The 27,332-nt window shown below is 36.4% G+C and overlaps 1 protein-coding gene across 1 annotated transcript in view; it reads left to right on the top strand.

The window, feature by feature from the left end:
- The window catches only part of LOC114651748 (N-alpha-acetyltransferase 15, NatA auxiliary subunit), a 122,616-nt gene that overhangs the window by 27,591 nt on the left and 67,693 nt on the right, over window positions 1–27,332 (top strand). Inside the window, exon 2 of the mRNA XM_028801696.2 lies at window positions 19,998–20,082. Coding sequence (XP_028657529.1) covers window positions 19,998–20,082 — 85 coding nt within the window. The remainder of the gene's footprint in view (window positions 1–19,997; window positions 20,083–27,332) is intronic.

Below are 27,332 nucleotides of genomic sequence, written 5' to 3' on the forward strand. Positions count from 1 at the left end.
CTGTGCAACTCTTTACCCCTTCTCAAAACCCATTATAACTAAAGTAGCATGTTAAGTCCCTATGGAATATAAATATGTAAGGAATTATTATTATAGTAATTATATAAAGTTGTCTAACTGACTGACTCACTCATCAACAAATATACCATTGCCTGTTTAGTTAAAAAGCTGAAATTTGGGAGTATTGAACATCTATGGCAGATGGCAATCTGCTAAGAAAGGAGTTTTTGATATGAGTATACCCTCTCCCCAATAGAAATATTTGGTGACATTATAGAAAAAAAATTTTTTTTTGGTCGATATTTATTGAAATTATGCTAAAGTATATGCTTTGCTCTGTGCTATGAACAGGCTTCATGCAAATGATGGATAGAGCAGAAGCATTTGACAAGCCAAGCCAACAGCACCACTAGCCAATATGGTGGATGGACAAGTGAAGAAGGGGTGGTATCCTGGACGGGAAAAAAGTGAAGGGAGTTCTTTAGCATGTATGTTCAGGTATGACATGGAACAAGAAAATTCAGTGAAGCTCAATGAAAATGTAAAGCTTAAAGGTTAGCAGTCATTTTATAAAACCCCAGTGAGGTTCTCAGGTGCTGTGGCTAAGAGCGTACGTATTACTTTGGTAGAAGCAAAAAAGGGAGGGAGAAAGAAGTGCAGGCAGAAAAGGAATCATTTTGGCCAAGTCAAGCCTGGATGTGTCAGATTAAACTTCACGGGTCCCCCACAAGTTACTCCACTGTAATATACTTTTGCATCTGTGGACCCCAGCCCATCCCCATGACTGACAAAAGCACAAAAATAAATAATTGAGTGAATGATGTAAACAGATGAAAATCATAAATATCTAATAATTATGATTCAGAGGATAAGGCTTACTTTACTTTGGCATAGGTTTTTCCTGTATTGCCATTGGTTATGAAGAGAAGAAAAAAGAAGCAATAAGAAAGAAAAGGCAAAGAGAAGAATTGTGGGTTGCTGCATTTTCTTGAGACACTGAGAGCCGTAGTGGCTGCAATAAAGAAAACTTACAGAATTTTCTGAATATACTTCCGAGTGTTTGTGTCTCTGACCCTCAAAACACCAACACTTGCTCATTTGCTTTACAATATATGACACAGAGGTATGTGAAGATGTGTTTGTGTGTACCTTTTTTTTTTTTTTTTTTTAATTTTGTGCTGTGAAGCAAATGTTTAGGCCAGAATTTAAATAAAAACAAGCAAAAAAAAACTAGTGATATGATGTTAAATTTAAACATATTAAGTCTTTGAAAGAAAACTTTCAAACTATAGGTGGTACAGATGTGGATAAATTCTTTGGTACCCCTCCACCTAAAAAAGAACCCACAGTTGTCTCTGAAATAACTTGAAGCTGATAAAAGAATTTGGCACCCATCATAGTTTGTTCTGTATTTACCAAAAATCAGACTTTTCTTTGGAATTTTGATTCAACGGTATATTTCAAATAATAACACAAATGAAAATGGAATGGATAAAACTGATAGGACCATTAACCTAACATTTTGTTGCGCAATCTTTAGAGGCAATCACTGCAAACAGGCAATTCCTGTAGCTGTCAGTGAGATTCCTGCGCTTGTCAACAGGTAGTTTGGCCCACTCTGTCAGGTTTGAAGGGTGTCTTCTCTAAACTGCATGTTTCAGTTCTTTCCATAGATGTTCAATTGGATTGAAATTGGGGCTCATAGAATGCCACTTCAGAATTCTTAACCATTCTTGGGTGCCTATAGCTGTGTGTTTTGGGTCATTATCCTGTTGGAGGATCCATGATCTGCGACTAAGACAGAGCTTTCTGACACAGGGCAGTATGTCTTGATAGTTTTAAGATTTCATTTTTCCTGCACTAACTCAAGGTTCCCTTGCCCAGGCGCAGCCCAGAACATAACCAAATCTCTTTCCTGTTTCAGAGAAGATAGTGTTCTTATCTTTAAAATTTCATTTTTTTTCGTATGTGGTCATAGAGCTGATGCAACTTGCCGAAAAGCTCCAGTTTTGTTTCCTCTATCCAAAGGACATTCTCCTAGAAACATTGTGGCTTGTTAGAGTGCATTTTAGCAAATTCCAGTCTGTTTTTCTTTCAACATTGGAATCCTCCCAGGTTGTCTTACATTGAACCCACTGTCACTCAAAAAGCGTTGGATGGTGTGGATGGTACCACTTGACCTTGGAGTTCAGCCTGTATCTCTTTGGAAGTTGTCCTTTAATTTTTGTCTACCATTCTCACTATCCTTCCCATTCTGTGGTGAGTTCTCCTATTGTGGCTGTTTACAGGGAGACAGGCTACAGTCCCTTGGGCTTTAAACTTTCTAGTAATGTTTGCACTTGTTGTCATGGCATCATCAAGCTGCTTGGAGCTGGTCTTAGCCATTGCTTTTAACATACTTATCTGTAGTTTTCTTTCTGATCTCTTCAGACAACTCTTAGGTTTAGGTTTCTTTATTTAGTCATGTTTACACAGGAAAACATGAAATTTGCCTTCTCAGTTGCATCTAATAACAGGTAACAGACAGAATGAAATAAAACAGACAAATAGAAATAAGAAAGGTTAAGATAAGGCAGTTAGATAAAACATATTTACACCAAAAAAAAAAAAAGGTAACAGGATATATATCAAAACGTTAAACATTATCTCCGATATTTCTTATTGAAAAGTCGTATGGCACTAGGAAGAAAGGAGTTTCTGGAGCGATTTGTGTGGGTTTTCAAAGCAACTATCCTTCCTGATTTACTGAAGTTTAGTTCTACATGTAATGGATGTCTGTCATCAGTTGAGATGATTTCCAGTTTCTTTAGCATTGTCCTCTGACACACACTAGACAAATCATCTACATCAGCCCCAATACCTTTAGCTGCATACTTCATAATCTGCTGGAGCTTTTTTGAGTTTTGGTTTGTTAGACTATTAAACCAGGCAATGAAACAGAAAGTGATCACAGACTGGATCATACTGCAATAGAAGGACAACATGAGGTCCTTGTCTACTTTAAATAGTTTGAGTTTATGGAGGAGAAATAAGCGCTGGTTGTATATAGAAAATATTTTTTTTGTATTTGTATTCCAGTTAAGATTGTTATCTAGGTAAGTTCCTAAGTATTTATATTCATTCACTATTTCTACCTCCTCTCCCAGAACTACAATAGGTGAACATACAGATTTCTGTCTCTTAAAATCAAATATCATTTCTTTGGTCTTTTTTACATTCAGAGTGAGAGAGTTTTTATTGCACCAGTTTACCATACAGTCCACTTGATTTAGATAGTGGCTTTCATCCTCCCCAGATATGCATCCTATGATCATGGTGTCATCCGCATACTTAATAATGGAGCAGTGGTCATTGTTCTGTCTCAGGTCACTTGTGTACAGAGTAAACAGTAATGGTGATAAGACACACCCCTGTGGACTTCCTGTGTTTGAATGAATGGGTATTGAAAAAGTGTCCTGAACTTTAACTGTCTGTGAACGATTTAAAAGAAAGTTCTGAATCCATAGTGTGATAAATGGGTTTACATTCATACTGTTTAATTTCCCAATCAGTATATGAGGCTGTATAATATTGAACGCTGAAGAAAAATCCAAAAATAGTGCTCTGACATATGAACCAGGCTGATCAAGAAAGGTATAGATTTGATGTAAGATAACAAGCAGAGCATCTTCCACACTTTTGTTTGCACAATAAGCAAATTGATTGTTGTCTTGAAAAGACTTTGTCTCTGTCATTAAAATGATTTTCACCAAGTGTTCAAAGCATTTCATTGGAATAGATGTAAGTGCCACTGGTCTATAGTCATTTAAACAGCTTGGCCTAGAAACCTTAGATACAGGGGTAATGATTGATTGTTTCCACAGATTAGGTACAATACCACAGGTCAGAGACCAGTTAAAAAGCAAATGAAAAACTGGGGAGAGCTGCTTAGAGCAAGACTTTAAGAGCCGACCTGTTATGCCGTCTGGTCCCACTGCACTGTTTGTTTTGGCCTGCCGCAAGCCTTTTTCCACTATAGTTAAACTGAACCCACTCACAGCAGAATACCTGGTGTTTTTATAAAGCATTTCCTTTAATTCTGTATTTTGGGTGCTGAAATCACTTGTTTCAAATCTGGCATAAAAGTTATTCAGTTCATCTGCTAAAAGCTTGTGGTCTTTGTCAGCTGGAAAATCCACATTCTTTTTAGGGCCCAGTCCTGTAATTGTTTTTAGTCCCTTCCAGACCTGCTTTGGATTGTTATCATTGAACCACCTCTTGAATTTTTCCCCATACATCTTTTTATTTTGTTTAATTAACCTGTTAATCTTTTGCTGTAAAATTCGCTTATCTTCTAACTTATTTTCTTGATGTGCATGTTGATTTTGCAATAGTAATGCTTTAACCTCTTTAGTGATCCATGGCTTACTGTTTGGGTACACCTTGACAGATTTTTTCTTAATGATCATAGACTCACAGAATTGAATATATTCGCTGACAGTATAGGTGGCCTCATTCAGTGACTGTGAGGATGTCAGCAGATCCCAATTTGTACTGGAGAAGCATTCCAGGTTGTGTTCTTTGTGTGGAACACATTGATGGTACCAAACAGCAGAGTGACGACTTTTCTTTATTTAAATAGGCAGAGTGACTGATTGCATGATTGGAGACATGTGATGCTAATTAAAGAAAACGGCTGGTTTGAAAAAATCGCCTTTAATCAATTATTCATTATCTTTTCTATGGGGACCAACAAATGTGTCCAGGCCATTTTATAATCTCTTTGTAGAGCAAACAATACTTTACCTCTTTTCACACTTGCTTTGCTTCACTTGATGACACTCAAAGGCATGCAGGTATACGTTGAACAATTTCATTTCAACTAATGTCTTTTCAGGAAGCATACAGCACTTTTTCAGTGAACTGGAAAGATACCAACAAATTTGTTCACATCTATATATTGTTGTAAGGAGTGGGCATGTTACTTGATCAGTTTCATGTACTGTTGCCCTTTGGGCAGAACTTTCAAAATGTAGATACTTAGGTTTAACTCTTAGATTAATGTTGACTGTTTAATGTTTGAAAACGCAAGTGGTTAGGCTCTATTACAATAATCTGCTCTATCCATTACATTTTTTTTCCCTTTGGCTTCAGCACAACTTAAAAGCAATAAACATTGTGTGTGTACATGTGTAGTTAAGGTATGGATTGTCTAACTTTAGTCTGTACAGTACAGCTTGGGAGTTCACTTTTATTCAGTCCAAGCTGTGAACTTCCACCAAAATGTCTTCTGCACCCATACTCTCTACCCATGTTTAAATAGGCTGCAGAAACAGGAGCAGAATTTATTAAACCTTTTAAATTATTCTGTTGAACACCTGTAGGCAAACCTAAAAGTTTATATATATATATATATATATATATATATATATATATATATATATATATATATATATATATATATATAAAGATGACTTAACTTGTATCAGATTAGAACAATAAAGCAAGTAAAAATAACTTGCCACAACTATAATGTCAAGATAATAATTCCCCTTCCTTGTAAATAATGAGCTCCATTGTTTTTGCGAGGCAGGTAGCTGTAATCAAATAATTCAGTGAAGATTTTTCCACTTATCTGTTGGCTGCTGTTGTTATTGGAGATTAGATTCACTACTTTTTTATCATTGGCAGTCTTGATGATGGAGTTTATCTTGCTTGGAGATGTGATCATGTCATGTACAACAATAGTAAATACTCCATTGTTTTGAGTAAGGTTGTTTAATCTTTTTTTTCACATTTAAGAAGACTATAAAATCAGAGTTTAGATCAAGCACTATGTTTCTTTGGTAAAGGTGGGTTAGTGTTGATTGCAACTTTTGTTAGTTCTCTGTGGAACTGTTTGTGTCGTAGGCAAAGTGTGGTGAATCCAGTGTGTCTGGTATTCCCGATTTGATATGTGCCATGACCACCTCTGGAACATTTTATATTGATCAGGGTGAGTGCAAGGGCTGAAAGTATTTGCAGGTTTAACAATGGAGGTTGTTCAGGAAGTACTGACACCTTTTGTTTATGGCCAATTGGAGGACCTGATCAACTGGTGGAGATATGGTTCTAGCTGCTCCTTTGTCGGTAGTAGGGGTGTGCAATATTAGGAAAAAATGTTATCTCAGTTTTTTCTGGGACTTTCACAGTTACTATAATTAGACCATATTGTGTACCCCTTAACAATGTGTTTGTAAAAGTCTTATTGATCTAGTTTGGTCCTGTTAATAGGATATTAATTGTAGGTTACTAATGAGATTAATGGAAACAACAGTTACCCTTAATGTAAACTAGATTAGAAGATTTTTTTTCTTTGAATTGCTGCTATTTCATTAGTTTAACTTTTATTTCAGAACTTTTGTAAAAACAATATTTGTAATCTTGCGAGTCCCAATATGCTGAATCTTTTTAATGAGGTCAGGACAGGTTTCACTGTTTGGAATTTCAGCACAGACAAAACGATCTACATCATCAGCAGTTAATAATTTTTTTTTTTTACAAAGTAAAAAAGTAAGTAGAGTTCTGCATTGGACTCCTGTCTGTAAAGTCGTGCTATTTTCCTCTCACAGTTCCAAAAGTACATGGGGTTACCAAGGTGATACCTCAGCTTTTGTCTAGGTTTTTGTACAAGGGCTAGACACAACATTTTTGACTCCTGGGGTAAATGTAGCTTTTTAAATAAGCAGACAGACAAATATATATACATGAACAAAGTAACCAATAAATGCATGTGCGGTAAACTCCGTTTTTGAAATTCTCAAGATTCTTTATTTGTCACATGCGTAGTTATACAGGGCAACACACAGTGAAATGCATCCTGATCCGCTTATCAAAAACTGTGCAAAGTTAGACGAATATCAGTTAAATTAACAAAAAGTCATAGATTGAAAGATAACAGTATAGTAGAACATAATAAATAAGTAAAATTATGTGAATAAAGTAGAATTAAGTGTTAAGGTGCAATAGTGTAGTAATTATTGTGCAAAACCAAAGTTAGACTGGTGCATAGTTAAATGAGGCAGTTTGTTTGTTTGCGCTACTGCGATCTTTACTTTTTTATATATTTTCTAATTTTCCTACTTTCATATCCTTTAACTTTCTCCACATGTGTATAGCGCCGTTTTTTTTTGTTTGTTTGTTTTGTTTTGTTTTTTGAGCCTTTCTAATTTCACTGGTTTCATAATCACTAATCTGCTCTGCATGTGTTTAGCGCCAACGTTTGTAAGCATCATTATGAAGTTCTACTTTGTCCTTTTATTCATTCTCTTTTAATTCTGAGCCGTACAGTACAATACATAGAACAGAATAAATCCTCAATACAGTATAAAAATAAAAATTCTAGAAGTACGGAGTAGAATTTCACATTAGATGATATCACATAATATGATTTGGATTTGTTTTAAGTCCTGGAGACCTCCTTCATCACGCTGCCTTCCCCATTTTGCCATTCCACATCTGAAATAGCGCTAATCCGATGAAAGGACCCCTGATTCCCACATCCCCATTCATCAGGGATGACTTTACCTTAGGCAGGCAACCTACAATTTAAAGAGATTATTTTCTTGTGAATTGTTACATCTAATCCGATGAAAGGACCCCTGATTCCCACATCCCCATTCATCAGGGATGACTTTACCTTAGGCAGGCAACCTACAATTTAAAGAGATTATTTTCTTGTGAATTGTTACATATTATTTTCACTTTTACTTTAAAAACTTTTGTAAAAACGATACTTGTTTTTTTATTTCCTGCCACGCGCGAGGATACATCTCTTTCTTCCCGGACGTATAATACTGCTTGTGTTCTGAAGGGTGTTGCGGCTGAACGTACGCTAAGGATATGCCTTTGAATCATTTGCTGTCTTTTTGCTGCTTGCTAGCTGCTGCATCTGCCTGTCGCATGTCGTTGTTTTAAGAGCTCTGAGCACACAATGCTTGCCTGCCAAAAGCAATCCAACAACTGCTAGCTTAGAGGTCTGTTGACTTGTTTTAAATAATGGCTCACTGCCTGGTCTCACGTGACGTTGTAAAAGCAATACCTGTCTTTTATTTCTGGCCACGGACGTGGTTGAATTCTTTCTTGCAGGATGTATAATGCTGCTCGCATTTGGTTGGGGTAGCTACATGTGTATAGTGCCGTGTGTTTTTTTTTTTTTTTTTTTTTTTTTTTTTTTGAGCCTTTCTAATTTCACTGGTTTCATAGTCTCTAACCTGCTCTGCATGTGTTTAGCGCCAACATTTGTAAACGTCTCTATGAAGTTCTACTTTGTCTTTTACTCACTGTCATTTAATTTAATTCTGAACCGTGGTTTTTTTATCAGCCAAGTGGAATTGAAATTACTTTCCTTATTTTCTGAATTTGCACCTCGATTATTCTTTTTTGCTCTTTTTTCTGTCCAACGCATTTGAGTCTCTTTTCTCCGCGCCCGATTGGACGTACTTTTTTTTCCATTTCACGATCATCACGTTGCTTATTTTCTAAATTTGAATCTAGATTATTGTTTTTCTTTTTAGCATTTTTTTCTCTCCATTGCTTTTGGGTCTCTGTTCTCCGCGCTTTTCTTTCTTCTTCGTTTAATCGTCGACGTTTTATTTCTACCCTATTCATTTCATTTCTACCGTACTGACCTTATACACTTTATATGCACTGAGAGCCCTGGAGCTGTGTGTGTCGCATGACTGCCTTTACACTACTGATTTGTTTTTTTTGATATTGCTTGTAAGTAGGGTGTGTCTTGCAAGACTCTCGTTCTATGTTCCCGTGAGATGCACCATGGCAGGTCTCTTTCGTCTCGTGGGTCTTTAAATTATCTTTCGAGAAAGATCACGTATCGTAGACTTATCAGGACAGGGGACAGGATTTCTTTTTATAATAGAGAGACAAGATATGAATGCAAAGAGATTAAAAATACTAATCATAATGGAATTACAGGGCATGAACATTACATCCTGGATAAACAAACTGTTCTGCTATAAGCTGAATTGTGCAGCATACCAGCAATAACAAAATCTAACATAGTATCTCAACTGTGTAAATTTGTAAACAAGTTCTGTCCAATATTACATAAAGATACCAGAAAAGTAAAACAATTGTAAAATTCTACTGAGGAAACTTCAAATTGTGTGACAGAAACACCAGTCTGTCCACAGCATCTGTCGTCAGAGCAGCACAGTTACAACATTTCCTCCATTATTGAAAGCCCTCTCACAAGGGCTGCTTGAGGTAGTTTCAAGTTTTTTTTATATATATATATAAATAAATAAATAAATAAAATATGTGTTTCCCCAATTTGGGGAAATGTACTTCTTGTGTTTTCTACTATTCAAGTGGATTTACATCACTGTCTACCTCAGGTATCATAGTAGGTTTTGACCTCTTTGTTAATGGCAGTGTGAAGAGACTCTGACTTCCTGTGTGTGGTGTTTTTTTTTTTTGTTTTTTTTTTAAAAACTATGTTATCACCCTTGAGGGGCCAGTGGTATGGTTGTCTTCCTTTGTCATCATCGCCATGAGTTCTGTCATAGCTGTTGGTGTAATGGCTTCGATCCTGTCATCTTTTTTTTTTCTTAATGAACTGTTAACATGTCATTACATCATTACAGTTCGTGGGTTTGAAAAATGTTAACAAGCAAGTGTTAAACAGAAGACAGCAGAAAGAAACTTATTCTAAAATGTATAATAACGTTTTGGAGCTTACATAGCATTTTATAAACCAATGATTTCAGGAGAAAAACAAAGATGTGTTTTAATAGTTAAATCTACCCACAGCTGTAAACAGGATGGGATGGGGCAATAGACTCCGAGCCGCCTGCAAATGCAGGTCTGAAATCCTCACCCCGCCATTTATGTGCACGCCCCTCCCGTGACCAGTAGCGAGGATCTTCTCCACCTATGTGCTTGCTTTGCACACACACTGTAGTCTTTCCTGTTAGGTTACATTAGACAGTGAATGTGTGAACTCTTAAGGGCGTGTTTTTGATTGTTTTTTGCCAAGTGAGAGACCTACTCGATAGTTTCAGCTTGCACATTGTTAAAACAACAATTAAGATATATTAAACAATACATATGACAAACTCCTAGTTGGTTGGTTTAACAAAGAGCATAAAAATGTTAAACTCAGAAGATAAGGATGCCTCAGTAGTTTCTGCACTGTGTCATTACTAAGGTTTTTGACACCTTACCAAATATGCCAAGGGCTTGAATTGTTATGGAAATCGGTTTATGTTTTTCACAATACTTTGCAGTGCTGACACCAATTTTGAAGCTGATTATGGTTAACATAAGTACATCCCAGTTGCCACTGTTTTAAATAACTCTCCACCACAAAGACAAGTCACATTCATTTTTAAACTGACCACATAGAGTCATTATTCTACAGTTACTTGGATGACACAGTATATCTCTCTTGAAGCCAGATAACAAAAGAATTATGCAATCATCCAAGAAATATGGTAATTGTTTTGCATAAATAATAAGAAATGTATTGACAATTACAAGGAATTCTAAATTTTAATGTTATATTATGGCAGTGTAAAATTGGACAGATTTAATTTTCAGTGAACGGATGTATGTTTGCCTGAGCACTGGTCACATGGACCACTAATGTGCCTCTAGAATATGTTAGTGTGACTGCAAGGTTCCACTAGTTATTTCTTGTTTTATTCTTATGTAAATGGTTGATGTTGTCAAATGTGCAGCAAGAATTCTCCTCTTTACTGTTAGGATGCCATTCTTTTTTTTCTAATTCTTGCTGTTCATTTCCATCTCCGTGCTGAAAGCAGCAGTGTAACAGGTGGAGAGTGACTGATAAAGTGGCTTGTGACATTCTGGTGATTCTGCTTGTGAGTCATATAAGGTAGAGGTACACTTTTAAATTTTTATGTTTTATCAATATTTATCATTTTGCCCTAAGAAGAAAGAACACACTATGCCCAAATTAGACATTTACTTATTTATTATGTGAACACAAAATAAATATGGAAAAGTTGGGGAACTGTAAGTAAAAGGTTAACTATTTGCTGAAACACATGGCACTGTACCAAACTCTTGAAACAAAATATGCTTTTTATAAATCAATATCCCCTTTCACAACAGGCAGCAAAGCAAAGATATTGCTCTAAACTGCCATTTGACTGCTAACATATTTTAATACTTTGACCTTGTGCATTATTTGGGAAAGGACAGATGTAACTCCTTTGGCAAAAGGTCCTGACATTCTGCTGTGGGATTCTGCATAGTCTCAAATAGGGGAATGCTGCTATGCACCAATAAAATGCATTTAACACAGAAATGATGTCAGGATTTGGAAATGAAATGCAGTAGTTTTGACAGTGGTCACATTAAGTTGCTAGGATGTGAAAGTATAGTGCTCATGGGTTTCTTACATTCAGAAAGCTGAAACCGTGTCGCCTTTCAGGTAGTAAAAAAGCAAGAGAAACAGCAAAAGCACAAATGCTTTGGTTTTAGACACAATATTTTACAAGGGTGCAGTTTTTTTATTTTTTATTTTTTTTTATACAAAAACTTAAAAGACTGTCCAACCTACCACTCTGCATTTCAACAGCTTACAAACATACCTGAAAGCAGAAAAAGCAAGCTTCTATTGGTTAAATCGGTTGCCCACAGTGATTGACAGAAGTTATATGTGATAAATATTGCTAATGGTACACCTCATATTTTGTTCTTAATTCGAGAAAGTTCTGAAACTTCTTAGTGTGCCTATTAGTGTTGGTTCTATACTATATTTTTGACTTTGACAACCATACCAGCTTTTGCCTGTCAGTACCGATATCAAAACAAATGTAGCATTAAGTAAGTTTAAGATTTTTAAATGTGGTATTTCGATATTTTTTTAGTATCAGTATATCCTCCAACACTAGTGCCTATACTACACACTCCAGTATCTCCTTCTGACTAAAGTATACTTTCCCTCTACCTTATTTGCTTACTTCTTGACTATAACCCAGGAGTGCATGAACACTCGTGTGTCTTGTTGAAAGAAGTGCTGAAGCTGACCTTTTGCTACTTACTCAGATGTTATATTGAAGATGCCCTGGCACTGGTGGGATATTATGATTTGTTTTGGCATCTCTGGAAAAGTAGTAATTGTTTCATTTTTACATATGTAATGAGAACTGTTAAACAAAAAGATACATTAAAACGTACTGAACTTGTGTGTGTTCCTTTATCAAAATGGTTTTATGCATTTATAAAAATGTGTTCTATTCCATTTTCTGTCGAAAAGCTTCTAAGAAAAGAACACAAGACATTGGATTGTTGATTTCTATGCAATTCCAGACTTGTGCTCTAAAAGCCTGTGGCATGTGTTCTTAAACGTGTTCTAAAAATACCTTGTTGCAAAGGCAAAATCTTTCTATAGCATCAGATTATGCATTGGCATCCTACGGCATCAATGGACGAATGGTTGATGTGAAAATGTTATAGCAGGTGCTGTGTCTACTCTCTGTTGTTCAGTGTTGCAACAGTAGTGTAGGAGTCGATGTATGCTTGAAAGAATTTGCAACAATACTTGTGAAATTATGAACTGCAAAACATGCATTTGATGACAGAGTGACAGGAGATGCAGATTTCATTGTCAAAACGCCCAAATCAACAAATTTGCTTAACATCATCAGTAAAATTAGCATCCACCTTTTGTTTGCACATCTAAATGAATAATTAAAGAAATTTAACGTAACTGTTGGAAATGCAAACATGCATTGACAAAACATGCGATGACATTTTATATCCCTTTACCATTCAGTTACCTAAACTCTGTTTGCTGTTGTTAAGTCATGTAGTGATTCAATAGTAGACAGACACTTCCGAAGCATGTGGTGCTTAGTAGCTGTGGGGATCTACTCTACGTGTTTGTGTCTGGATCCCAGATGGCAACCCCCCAGGCAGACACATGTCCAGTACCACCCTTTCGGAATGACCATCTATCTGCCAGGTGTTACGTGGGTGTTCCCTTGGCCTGGTCCAGCTGCTTGGGTCATCAGCAATAAGGATCCTGTGAGCCGGATTACCCTTGGGTCGTGCCATAACTGATGCTCCCTCACAATGCAGGTAATGTGCCTCATTTGGGACTCCATGAGCAACCGCTCATTTGACACAAAGTCAAACCAGCGTAATTGATGGATTCTCCAAAGAGAGACAGTACTGAAGAAGTCCAGTCTTCGTCTTAGGTCAATGGATAGCGTCCATGTCTCACAACCATACAGCAAAACAGGAAGAGCCAGGACTCTAGACTTAGACCTTCGTTACTTTGCAAAGATATCAGGAGCACCACACACTCATTTCTAAAATAACTTTCTCAAAACTATTGTCGTCTTTACCTGAAAAATATCAGAACATGTGTTGTAACCTAGCATCATAAAAAGGCAAACATATCTCAAATACTGAAGCAAACACTTGTGTTTTGTCACATTTTAGTTATTGTACTAATGAACATTTCTTTGGATTCAAAAATCCAACTAACAATGCAAATGTTAACATTTTAGCAATGAAATCTGATGGCTACCTACATCTATAACATCTGGGGATGTAAGAGAATCTTGAGAATGTAAACTGGCATATGTTCGATGTTCCCATACTCGGCTGGTAGCACTGTGATGTGATCACTGTTACCTGTTGCATCTTATTGCAGTAGAATACAGAACAATGATAAAAGTAAGGTGGAAAGTATTCAACTGGCCTTTCTCCATAAGCATGGAATGTTCAATTACTTTGATTAAGTTGGATGATTTTTTTTTTGTCATGGCAAGTTCAGGCACTGTGGCATTTGTTAATTGCAGAGAACCAGCTTAAACATCTTTTTTCAGGCAATATTTTAACGCTGGACAATTTAGATAGATAGATAGATAGATAGATAGATAGATAGATAGATAGATAGATAGATACTTTATTTACTCCTGATATGATCAGATAAATTTAAAAAGGTAGGAGGGCGGCTGGAAATAATTGAATGAGTAATGGTAAAAATACAAGCACAATTAAAACAGTGTTTTTAAGCGTGTTAAAAATGTGTTATCCGTTCATTAAAATACTGACTGAATTTATTATGTTACTGTTTAGGGTGGTAAGTTACATCATCCTGATTAATGTTTATTAACTGGGAAATAGAAATGCTTCTATCTGTACTAATATTCTAATGAATGAGTCATTACTACACTAGAATACTGTTGACTTAACCAGGGGGACATTGTAATGAATAAACTTCAGTGAGCATGTTGGGTTTGTGGACACAAAAAGCCAGACTTGTTCTATATTAATATGCCTTTAAATGTAAACCTGTAGTACAAATGAGCAGATCTAACCGTGTCTTACTCCCACCTACAAGCCTGCAATTGACAGCAGCACATCTATTATTCAAGCCAAAAGTTCCAATGTGCTTTTCTAAGAGTTTTTGGTTGGCTGTTTTTGTATATACGGTAAAACCTCGATTATCCATCACTTGATTAACTGTCAGTCTCTCTTAACTGTAAGGGCAAAAAACCATTGCATACACCGGCACCTACCTATTACTGTGCTACTACTGCCGTGCAGTACGCTGCAAACTTTGCACATTAGCACAATGGAAACTTGTTCCAGTGTGTAGTGTTCTTCCCCAGCATCATAGTATTAGTTACGTACCTTCAGTTTTAAGTGTTTCGTAACTTTTCTGTTTTGTTATTATTAATCATGTGGTTTTGGAATTGTCACAAAAAGTGAAATTATTAAATATTTACGAAATGGTGAAAGAGTTTCAAGTATTGCTTCAATTTATGGAGTAGGAAGAACAGTGAATGATATAAAGTGTGATGATGACAAAATTGAAAAATGTGTCGAAAATGGAAACCACTGACGGTAATGTTGTTCGATTTTAATATTAATGTTATTCTGTATTGTAATTTTCTTTTAAATTCTGTTATACTATGTTTTGTTAATATATTGGGATGTGCAGGCAGCTTGTGATGTGTTGTACTGGACCAGAAAGGGTGGAATGAATGCTATGAGTGATGAGACAGAGTGAAGGGCTTCTGTTTTGTAGGGGGCAGACATGCCTCTTAGGAGATGAGTGACAGGAGAAGTTAGATAAAGGAAGGTGTGGCGTAAGGAAGTTTTGAGTAGGGAGTCAGGAAACAATAAGCAGGATTGTTTGTGATATAGAAAAAAAAGAATGTAAGTGGCAGGAGATAAACTGATTGGTGGGGAAAGCTTTCTTTTATTGTTTTGGAGGTCTGCTCCTTAACCCAGATAACAGCGTATAAGACAGGGCACCATTTTTTATGCAATAAAGACTCCAAATAAAACACAGAAGCAAGATATTACTCCTGTCTATAACAAAAATACTCCAGGTCATGTACAAAAATCTGCTTAACATACACATTCTGGATAAGTTAAGCACATAGTGCCATTACATTAAATGACAATGAAGTGTATAAAGAAAAAAAATGAATGCATATTCATTGTGCCACAATCAGACATACACTGCCTGGCCAAAAAAAAAGTCGCCACCTGGATTTAACTAAGCAAATAGGTACGAGCCTCCTATTGGATAATTACTGCATGGGCGATTATCTTTCAGCTGGCAACAAGTTATTTAACCCCAACTGGTGCAATGAGTTGCTTCTCATTTCTTAAACAACCATGTCGAAAGACACATCTCGTGGTCATGGAAAAGATGTTAGTCTGTTTGAGAAGGGTCAAATTATTGGCATGCATCAAGCAGAGAAAACATCTAAGGAGATAGCAGAAACTACTAAAATTGGGTTAAGAACTGTCCAACGCATTATTAAAAACTGGAAGGATAGTGGGGACCCATCGTCTTCGAGGAAGAAATGTGGCCGGAAAAAAATCCTGAATGATCACGATTGGCGATCACTTAAACATTTGGTGAAATCAAATCGAAGAAAAACAACAGTAGAACTCAGGTCTATGTTTAATAGTGAAAGTAACAGCATTTCCACATGCACAATGCGAAGGGAACTCAAGGGATTGGAACTGAACAGGTGTGTAGCTGTAAGAAAACCACTAATCAGTGAGGCAAACCGGAAAAAAGGCTTCAATTTGCTAGGGAGCGTAAAGATTGGACTCTGGAGCAATGGAAGAAGGTCATGTGGTCTGATGAGTCCAGATTTACCTTGTTCCAGAGTGATGGGCGCATCAGGGTAAGAAGAGAGGCAGATGAAGTGATGCACCCATCATGCCTAGTCCACCATCATCAATGCAAGATCTTGGTGAAAAATTAATGCAACACTGGATGGAACTAAATCTTGTGACACTGCAAAAGCTTATCGAAACAATGCCACAGCGAATGCGTGCTGTAATCAAAGCTAAAGGCGGTCCAACGAAATATTTGAGTGTGTGACCTTTTTTTTTGGTGGCGACTTTTTTTTTTTTTTACCAGGCAGTGTATATTACTTTAAGTAAAACTAAAATGAAAGGTACTATGAAGCCATTAATCCTGGGCTTAAGTTGGCGTATTTAAAAGCACAAATTGTAGGTTTATCTTAATAAAAAGAAGCCTTTCCGACTTATCACCAGCAAGTCTGTCTCTCCTTTCATTAGCTATATTTGACACAGCTAAAAAAAGGTGTTCGCTGTCTACACTGGTACAAGGTGCTGATAAGTACTTGACTGCTGCCTTGGAAATGGACTGCATGGCTTTTCTAATACTGGATGGCACAGTTACTTCTGGAGATAGGGGGCTCTCTGAGATAGGTATTTTGCTGAAAGAAATAAATTAAAAAAAAAACAAGTTTATAAATAATTACCTATATAATAATAAAAAGTAATAAATTATTATTAGGTTGACCAGTTGGCTGATATGCTGCTTTACTAATGATACCCGCCCAATGAATAAACGACATGTGCACTGCTCTTGTCAGCAAAATTAGGAAACCTTGTGTTTTTTTGTGTTTGAATGTGGGTGCAAGGGTGTGTGGTCCCATGCAGCTTATTATCTGCCTCAACAAACAGTGAAAAAAAAATTGAATTATTTAGTGAACCGACAATGTTGGCAAACTGGAATTATATTGGTCAGCTGTATTGTTTAAAATTTACACATCTGACCAATTCCAATGTCATTTTTAATGAACATTGGCCATTAATGATACAGTTCCCAATATTGTGCATCTCTAACATATATACAGTATAATATCCCAAATTGAAATACAAGAACTGATGTTTCAGTACCAAGTTGATACTAACATTCTGAAAAACTAACACTCCTAGCTATTTTACAGTATCAAAAGTAGCAAGTTAAACTACATATAGCACTCATGAGTGACAGCAAGTAGACACATTACTTTGAAAAGCACAATAATAATATGTGAGACAAACATAAGATATGCATATAAAAATGGCTCACAGTGGTGATACAGCCCTGCATCAGGTCATGTTGAAAGGAAAAATGGCTGGAGTCACGTCTGGATATGTAGTTGAGGCAGGTGAATTGCTGCATGTGTTTGCAGGAATAGTGCTTATTAGTTAAAATATACAAAAAAATGGCAAAACAATCCCAATAAAGGACCCAATAAAAAGATCGTATTGGTTTGGCACAAAGATCTTTTTCCAAGTGTCCATTCATTTTGTAACTGGCATGTACAGTTCAGAGTTGCAGTGGCAACTTCATACTGGCGTTGCTAGAAGGTGTTGTAGCATGAAGAGTTGAGGCAAGTTTCAAATTAAGTGAGTATTTGGCTTGTGTACCCCGTTGAGGAAATAAGTTGCTCCATTTTTTAATAATTAAAATTAATTTATTGCTTCAATGGTTTGAAGCACAAAACACATCTCCCTTTTAATTTGACATGTACTGTGTTAAGAAAATGCATAATCGCAGATGCATGCAGTTAGAATGAAGGACAAAGCAGCTTACTTAACTGCTAAATACAAATATGCAAATGTTGAATTAAAGTTCAGGTGTATAACCCCTAAAATATGGTGAATGTAGTTAAATCACATATGTGATACATTTGAATGGTTAAGATTAATTTACCACAGGCAACATTAGTCCAGTTAATTTTCTAATAATGGATTTGTAAACAGGCTAAGCGATAACAAAGTCTGATTGCTTATTTAAGATACTTTGAAAACAACACAACAAAGGTTGTTTTGCAAGAGATCTGAAATAACAATGTAATGTAAAATTGACCAGACTGATTTTACACAGGAAGCTTGGAGTTTTGACAAATGTAATTAAAAGCTGGACAGATTTGGACAGTTAAAGCACCAGAAGTCTGTGGCATTTGAAATTTGAATTCATTTGACTCTTATATGAGGTTTTTTAAACCAGTTAATGATGGAAATATTAACCTTAAAATATCAAATGTCACAAACTTAACAAAGGGATTCTCTGACAAACCATATTTTAAAACATGTTAAACAGCATTAAAGTGTTGTTTAAATGAAAATATCCTGAATTATCTTGCGATTGGCGTATTCAGCAGTACAGATACAGTGTTTGAACTTCTGTTTTTTTAATTGATTTTAAGCAGAATTTTTCAGTTCCTGGAAGGAATATATCTGAGAATAAATTGGGTAATCCACATGTCTATCACACATTAAAATTCAAGCCTTGCATTGTATTTTCACATAAATTCTAGTTCACATAAATATTTGGATAACAACTTGATGAGTATTCCAGAAGTTTAAAGCTGTTGTCACTTTTAGTAGTTATACAGTATACTTTATATTCTGTTACAGGAATGGGTACAGTTTTGTTCATTTGAATAATTGAGGTCCCTTTTATAGAAAACCTTTGAAGTGTTTCCTGTTTTTACTGTGGTATAAAATAGGTATTGATCATCGTAAAATTTAAATATTGGTACTTTGGAAAGTAAAAATGTTGGTGTTGTGACATCTAAACAAAACCATGGGGCCTCATGTCAGTTTCATCGTAATGTGGTTTTAGCAAGTTCTCCTAGCATTGTTGCAGTATACATACTGTTCAGTGTGGTATCTCTATTCTGGGCTGATAGTTTAACAAGCTTTTGTTTTACTTTTGCGGTATACATGCTGTTCAGGGTAGTTTTTCTATTTTCAGCTGGCAGCTAAACAAGTGAATATTACATTGTTATCCAGTTTTCTCCAATGTACATTTGTCACATCTCTGTATGGTTTTATGGTTATTTTTCAATGGTTAAGGAGAATGGTTGTGTTCTTAGCATTAAAAAAAATAACTACAAGGATTAAAAATAGAAAATGTGGTACATGCATATAAACTATGTATCATTCATATGTGTGTAGTGATTAAGTGACCCTTCATTATGTGCCCTATGCATATTGCTTTTTTACATGAAACATTAGTGAATTTCATCTAAAATGTGGTACATGCATATAAACTATGTATCATTCATATGTGTGTAGTGATTAAGTGACCCTTCATTATGTGCCCTATGCATATTGCTTTTTTACATGAAACATTAGTGAATTTCATCTATGTCAAAATAAAGTTTTTAACATTAAGATTGTTTAAAATGTGTATACCTGCTGTGTTGTATGCCATTTATCATTTTCTGTCCTTTTTGTATTTAGACAGTGGATGACGATGTTTAACCAGTTTTCAATATTTTCTATGTCCCGATATACTCAGATTTGTATTAGTTTTACATTGATGACTAATTAGTTTTGATAGTGTTTTGTGAAAACTCTTAATCTAGTTCATGGTTGAAATGAAATTTCCCCTACTGAAGTTTCTCAAGAAAATAACAGTGACAGTTGGACATTGTTGTAATACCTTCCGTCATCTTTTTCATTTTATGTTAATAATTTTCTTAAATATTTCTGTATGTTGAAATGTGACATAAGTACTGAGAAAAGCGCTATATAAATGTAATGAATTATTATCATTATTCAAAGTGTATCCAGTTTATTGCTTTTCTCTGGTGAATTCTTTGTCCATGGTCATTCCAAATTGCTATGATATACTTTTTGAAATTTTGTAGTTTTTTCCTGCAATAATATCTTTCTTCCTTCATTTTTTGTCTTTCCAGAGATGTTATGAACATAAACAGTACAGGAATGGACTTAAATTCTGTAAGCAAATACTTTCCAATCCTAAATTTGCTGAACATGGAGGTAAGCATTGAAATCCATGGTGATAAGGTTTTCTAAACGATTCCAGATATAGCTAAATTAGTACTCATCTTTGTTTGTTTGTTTTAGGAGTGAGGGAATTACAATATTACAAAGCTAAAATTGTCAGACCCAAAAGTGTGCGTATATATAAACGCCATTATTTTTAGACGATAGCATGAAGGATACAGTTGAGAGATTTTTTAAAAATTCAATAATAGTATTAGCTTGATGCAGTACTATTCCCATTAATCTTCTTTCAGAATATTCTTTTGAACTCATTATGTTCTGTCAAAGATTCCCTTTCATCTCAAAGGTTCCTTGTATGTCTGTAGTACTAGGGTGTTGTACCGTGTTAGCCATTATGAATGTAGTGAAAAGTAAAGCAAAATGATTTATTGGTTAACTAAAAAGATTACAGTATGCAAGAAGGGGCCTGAGTTGCCTTGAAAGCTTGCATATTGTAATATTTTTAGTTAGCCAATAAAAGGTGTCATTTTGCTTGACTTTTCACTACATCTCAAAGGTTACAACACTTTTCTAAATTTATATTAGGAAATTTTTAACAATGCCAGTTATTTTGACATTTCATTTTGCCCAGTAAAAAGCATGGCTATGTTTGATGTATCTGGAAGTCGATAGTCACTGTACACTGATTTACATCAGTGATCACTGTTCACTGTACAACATTACCCCGGAATTAAGGGAGCAGTTGAGCAGCTTTGGCATTCTGTGAAGATCAAGCTGTGAGAACGTAGTTTCCCACAAATCAGCTGGCAAAAAGAAAGATCTGCTGCTGCTGATAACCATAACAATGTGAACAGAAATATTTACATTTACTTATTTGGCTGATGCCTTTATTCAAGGTGATTTACAACATTTATGATACAATTGGTTTCATTTTTTTTTGTTTTTCCAATTAGAGCACACACAGGTCAAGTGACTTGCTTAGGGTCACACAGTGTCAGTACCAGGATTTTAACCCACAACCCCAGGATTTGAAGTCCAAAGAGTTAACCACTATGCCACACTGCCTACTTGAAATGATGTAAATGAGCCTGTGTTCACATCAGGATGTAAAAAAAAAAAAAAAAAAAAAAAAAGTCTGATCAGGCTGGTGCTGCCTTCTATACAGCATTCATATGTCTGCTACGTGGACCACAAGCTTGGATGACTTAAGATTCAATGGTTAACCCACCGACAGACGAGGGAATGTTCTGTTTTTATCGTCACTTAGACATAACTACATAATAACATCTGTGATGTGGCCATTCATCTTATTAGACTGGTCATTTTCCATGTGGTCAGAATTGCTTCAGCATCTGGTAAGGTGTATTGTGTGTTTAAGTGAGCAACAAAGGGTGCAGAAACACTACAGTAGCCACTGCTTTCCAGTGCTGGAATGTCTTGACTGTAAAGTGCCACAGGAGTTTAATAGTGTTGTTTTTATTGTATCCACTTACATTGCTAAAGAAGTGTTCAGTGTACTTTTCTTTACATAGCTGCAAACCGTGCATTCTGTAAAGCAGACATCATGTAAATGAAAACATTTAACAATCTTCTGCATATTTTAATGTGAAGCAGTTTGCTGTCAATTGAACTTGCATTCCTGGCAGTTTCTTTTTGGCAAAAAGAATAATTTCTTGTTTATCTCCTGATATTTTCTGTCTTTTCTTTTTGAGTACATAAAAACCTACATTTAAGTAGTCTTTTTGCTATCTACATCCTTGCATAAGAAAAATCACAGCTGAATTTCAACTTCATATCTTCATTAGCTTTACAATTTATTGGAAAAGTTTTGTTTCCCATTTTCAGATGTTATGTTTTACACATTATGAATGAAAGAAGTTAAAACACAGCCTGTTCAGGATATCTACACAAACATGTCACATCTATGCATATTTTTGTTAGTAGTTAGCAGCTAATAACTACTTTACAAGAAGTCAGCTACCAGAGGTTTTTTTTTGGTAACTACATTGTGTCAGAGTCAGTAAGGGAGACTCACTTATTTTTTATTAATTTGTTTATTTGTTTGTTTGTGTTATTTACTCAGAGCTTGAATTTTGGCACGGATTGCAGTTAACCTGACATTTGTTTTAATCCTGCATGGTTTAATAATATGACCAGTCAGATGTTAATTGAAAGATAATTTGCTTTTTAACAGAGAGCCACAAATGGTTGAGATAAAGGAACACATGCTTTGCATTTATCTGTGTATTGTTATGAAAACTCTTACAGTTCTACCTCTAACTATACATTTTCTCACCAATATATCCAATTTAGGGTTGCTGGTGGTTGGTGCCTTTCCTAGCTGCATTAGGCACAAGACTGGATCCAACCTTGAATGGGATGCCAAGCTCGCACCCATCCCTCCACACATCATTTCCAAAGTAACATTTATTTAGAGTACCAAAACTTACACATTCAGCAGTAACTCTGCTCATAATGTTTCGAGGCAGATCTCTTCAGTCATGACATGAAATGTCTTACTGGAAACCCATGGTCTAGGAAATGCACAGTTAACTAAGTTACTAAAGTGGCTCATTCAAGGTGAATTGGCAAAAAGTAAATCTGTATTGCAGCGGCTTTATTTTCCCACGTATTTCATATTATTTAGAGGTATCCTGTATTTAACCCGACCAAGGAACTTCCACTACAATATACAAGCATGAGTAACAAGAAGAAAAGTCAGAAAGAACCAGAAAAGAAACTTAAAGCTGCATCAAAGTCCGGACAGACTTCCGGCCTGAGTGCAAGTGTAAGGTATGGCCTCACGGAGACTGACCTGGAACAGGCAGAAGAGTGCGCAGAATTCCTAGGACCCCGCTCCATTGTATCGTCTCCAGTCGAGAGTGAAAATGGGAGCGAAGGCGCAAGTGATACAGGTTGCGAGGGATCGCCGATTTCTGAGGATCATTCAAGACTAGAAAGGGCTCTGCAGGACGTGCTCTCATCTACTCATCGCGAGCCTGTAACAGGAGCTGCATTTTCACTTGCGGAGCACGAAAGCAGAAGCGAACTGTCCGAACTGAAAGAGATGATCGCTACACAGAAAGAGATGATCGCTACACTGGCCACTGCCATGGTTACGGCCATGAATGAGCTTAAGAAAGATAACACAAATGATCTTAAGAAGGTGGCCATTGAGCTCAAGAAGGATAACAAAGATAAGGAAACGCGTCTATTTAAACGTTTCGACGTGAACTTTAAAGGCATGTTGGAGAAATTAGTGGAACACATTGAAGAAACTAATTCCAAACTGAAAAGGCTTGATGATCATATTAATGACGTTTCAGATCAGCTGGAAGACGTTAAGCACCGACACTTTTTTGAAAGTTAATTAAAATTAAAGAGCCGTATTCTATCAAGGCACGGGAAGGACCTATGATCTGATCGCTGGATCCATGTTTAAAGAGACTGGTATTATAATTATACATCCCTTATTTTCTTTTTTTTTTTTTTTTTTTTTTTATCTGGACTTTATATGTTATATGTTTATGTTTTAATCAAGAGTTATAGACGTGAGTGTGAAAATGTGGAAGTGATTAAAGTAGGATTCGTTTTATTTATTTATTTATTTTTTTATATTTTTTTATTTTTTATTTTTTTTTATTTTACTATACCTTAAAGTAGACTGTTTAACTTCATACCCTTGGTTTATTGCTTGTTCTACTATTTACTAGGAAGCTCCGCCCCCTGCTCGCTTCGCTCGCCAACCCCTGGTGTTGGGAATGACAAAGAGCGTGATGTATGAATGAGATATAGAATAGTGTGACGGTGTAGATGATGCAAATAGAAAGCAAACAATAAAGTGTGTGGCACAGTGTAAAGGTTTATTTGAAAATTTCTTTGTACACGCCGTTTAAGTGTAAAAGGTAATTCCAGCTCAGAACTTGTAAGGTCATTTAAGATGGTTATTGTTGTGATCAGAGTCAAGTTTGTCAGAGCTTAGAAAGAGTTGTGTCTCTCCAGGAAGTAATGGAATGACTTGGGTATTAATGTTTTCCATATTAATATTTTTTGGACATAATATAGTGCGTTGTGTTAAAAGGGGCATTTGGTCTAATGAGATTGCTGTTCGAAATGTCTCTGTAACTAAGTTGTCACAGATAAAGGCTTGAGGAATTGTAATAATATGTGCCTGAAGTCCAGCTGTATTGGTGAGTGTACCATCTCTCAGTTGTAATAAGCAATTGTTATGATCTGGTTCTGGACATCGTATCTTTTTTACTAACTGTATCTTTTGAAAGCAATGCCAATTGTCTGCGTATTTTAAGGTGCACTGAACAATAGCTGAGTGCATGGCATCTGGAAGAATAGCTAATCACTGTCTAAAATCTCCTCCTCATAAAAGTACCTTTCCTTCAAATCGAATATTATTATTCATAAACGTTTGTAGAAGTTTATGAATGGTGTTGAGTAAGTGACTTCATGCCATTGAACATTCATCAATAAACAACATTTTTTCAAGACGGATGTCACGTGCAGTGCCACCGTTAATGTTCATAGTGGATACCGATTTGTAGGATCTGATGTAGTTGATAAAGATTTCACTTTCAGGTACATCGTCAGTTATAAGCCTCTGTAGATATTCAGTATATGAATGTAAAGAAGGCAGTCTAATTTGACCCTTTTGACAACAACGTGTAAATGTATAACTTGTATTTCCAGTTGTTTCTTCAGGGAAGTGAACTGAATGACAATGATTGCAAATGACATTCATTAATCCGAATGAATTTTACTGGTGTATGTTTTTCTTATGCCGTTTGAGAGGCGCGTTGTTGCATGTGTAGTATTTGGGACGTGTTGTTTTGGAGCTGTAATCGATTTGCCTGTGCTGTGTGAGAAGCCCGTTGTAGCCTTCGCTGCCATTAACGTATGTCTGAGACGGGAGGTGTTTCGTTTTGAATCCGTGCCTGTTGCGATGCAGCACTTTGATTGATAGTTTGCGTCATGTGGATCTAGGATGTAGATTTGTGCATATTTGCGTTGTTGATTTGTTTCAGGGTGCACTGTTCCAATGCGATGCAGTATTTGTGCACATATGCGAAAGTAGTATGGGCCATTGCCTTTTGGTGGCCTGATATTTACTCCGGTATATGCAAAAGCAAATGAACCATTGTAGGATCTAATGCAGTTCATAAAGTTTTTACTTTTAGGTACATCGTTAGTTAGAAGCTTTAGTTGAGCTTTGCGTTTTTGGAGTCGAGACATTTTTTCTTTTAGAAATATGGATAAGTAATAAGGAGTATTGCACTTACTGTTAATATGGAGCCTTTTCTGCGGTTGAACGGTTAATAGTGCCTTATTGTAATGAGATCCACCTATGCTGCATAGCCGTCTATTTTGTTGTTTCTTTCGTTTTCGTGTGTTTGTTCCTGTTATCCTTTCCTTTTCGTTTTGTACCCGTGACCGTGTATTCATGACTTGTTTCTTTCTCAGCATGCGAAATATGGATAAGTAATAAGAAGGATCGCAGTCACTGTTAATATGTTTCTTTTTCTGCAGTTGAACGGTTAATAGTGCTTTATTGTAAGGAGATCCACCAATGCTGACACCTATGCTGTCTAGTGTGAAGGTGTTGATGTTCACTTTAGAATATGTGGGTTTGGGTGTCACTTCTTATGGATGTGTGTGTGTGTGTGAGGGGGGGGGGGGTTGAGGATTGTTGTTGCGCGAGCGTCTTCTTTCTTTTTGTGTTCCTGTGTCTTGTTGAATCCACCTCTTTGTGTGTGTCCCGTCCCTTGCTTGTAGGGTCTGTAGGGTGGTTTTGTGTTCTTTTTTTTGTGTTCCATGGGCTTGTTGAATCCCCCTCTTGGTGTGTGTCCCGTCCAGTGCCTGTAGGGGGGGGGGTGCCTTGCTGTTGTGCGCGAGCCTCTTTTTTTTTTTTTTTTTTTTTGGGTCTAGTTTCGTGTGCAATGTGTTTCGTGCTTTGCTTGCGTTTGAATACTTTTTTATGTGCCGTTTCCTTTTTTCGGTGCTCTTTGCGCCTCATTTCTCAATTTTTCCTGTGCTCACTCCTTTTTTCTGTGGTCTTGTCCGCCTCTCGCGGCCCCTCATCCGCCTCTCTCGCCCTCTTCTATCCGCCTTTCTCGGCTCCTCAGCCGACCCTCGCAGACTCTTTTTGCGCCTGCGCAGTACGTCTTTTTGCAGCTACGGCCCATTGCCGGATGTGCCTGCGTCCATCATCCGGTTTAGCATTCTCGGTTAGTAATATGGATACAATTACCATTATACTATTACAGTAGGAATTACCAGGTTTATCCTAGACTAGTTTTTAAAATCATTCCCAGGGTTGTTTTTTTTTTTTTTTTAATCTTGATATCTTAACTTAAAAGCGCTGAAGATTATTTCAAGCTTAAATATTGTTAATGAGAACATTTTCGGCAGATAGTATTAAGGATTTAACTGTAAAAGATATCTCTGTTTTAATTCTGTAACGCCGCTGCAGGGTGGGGTTTGTTTTGTTTTGGACGTGCTCTGTCTCTTCGTATGTCAGAGGACTGGAACATCGCGAAGTGGGGTCTAGCCTCATGTGGGGAGGCAAAATGGGGGGGGTGGGGGGATAAAGGGGGGAGAGAAGGAGAGCAGGTTATATCTAATCTATTCTTATAATCCTTATAATTATAAATATCAATGCAACAACAGGCTAACATGCAACAACTCATGGGGAATCTTGAAACTAAGATTAAAACTGCCATATTACCAATTAAAACTATAAATGACATTAAAAACTCAGAATCAATGTCTCCATGATGGGACAGTTAACTTTGTGAGCTGGAATGTTAAAGGCCTGAATCACGAATTAAAGAGAAAGAAAGTATGCTCTCACCTAACTGGCTTAAACGCTAAAATAGTATTTCTACAGGAGACCCACTTACTAACCAAGGATCAGTTCAGATTACAAAAAGACTGGACTGGCCAAATGTTCCATTCTAGCTTTATAAAGAAAACTAGAGGGGTGGGAATTCTCATACATAGAACAGTTCCATTTGTAGCATCAGAGGTAGTGTCGGACCCTGAAGGGAGATATGTGATGGTCATGGGCAACTTATATAACAGTAAAATGATTTTGATAAATGTTTATGCACCCAATGTTGATGATAAGGAATTCATGCAAAATCTATTTGCATCCATTCCCAATGTGAACACTCATAAAATTATAATGGCTGGGATTTTAGATAGGACTCCTGTGACAGGGGGGACGACATCTAATACTGCAAAGATAATTACACAGTTTTTAAATGATCACA

This window comes from Erpetoichthys calabaricus, chromosome 5 (assembly GCF_900747795.2).
Source record: "Erpetoichthys calabaricus chromosome 5, fErpCal1.3, whole genome shotgun sequence".
Classification (NCBI taxonomy): domain Eukaryota; kingdom Metazoa; phylum Chordata; class Cladistia; order Polypteriformes; family Polypteridae; genus Erpetoichthys; species Erpetoichthys calabaricus.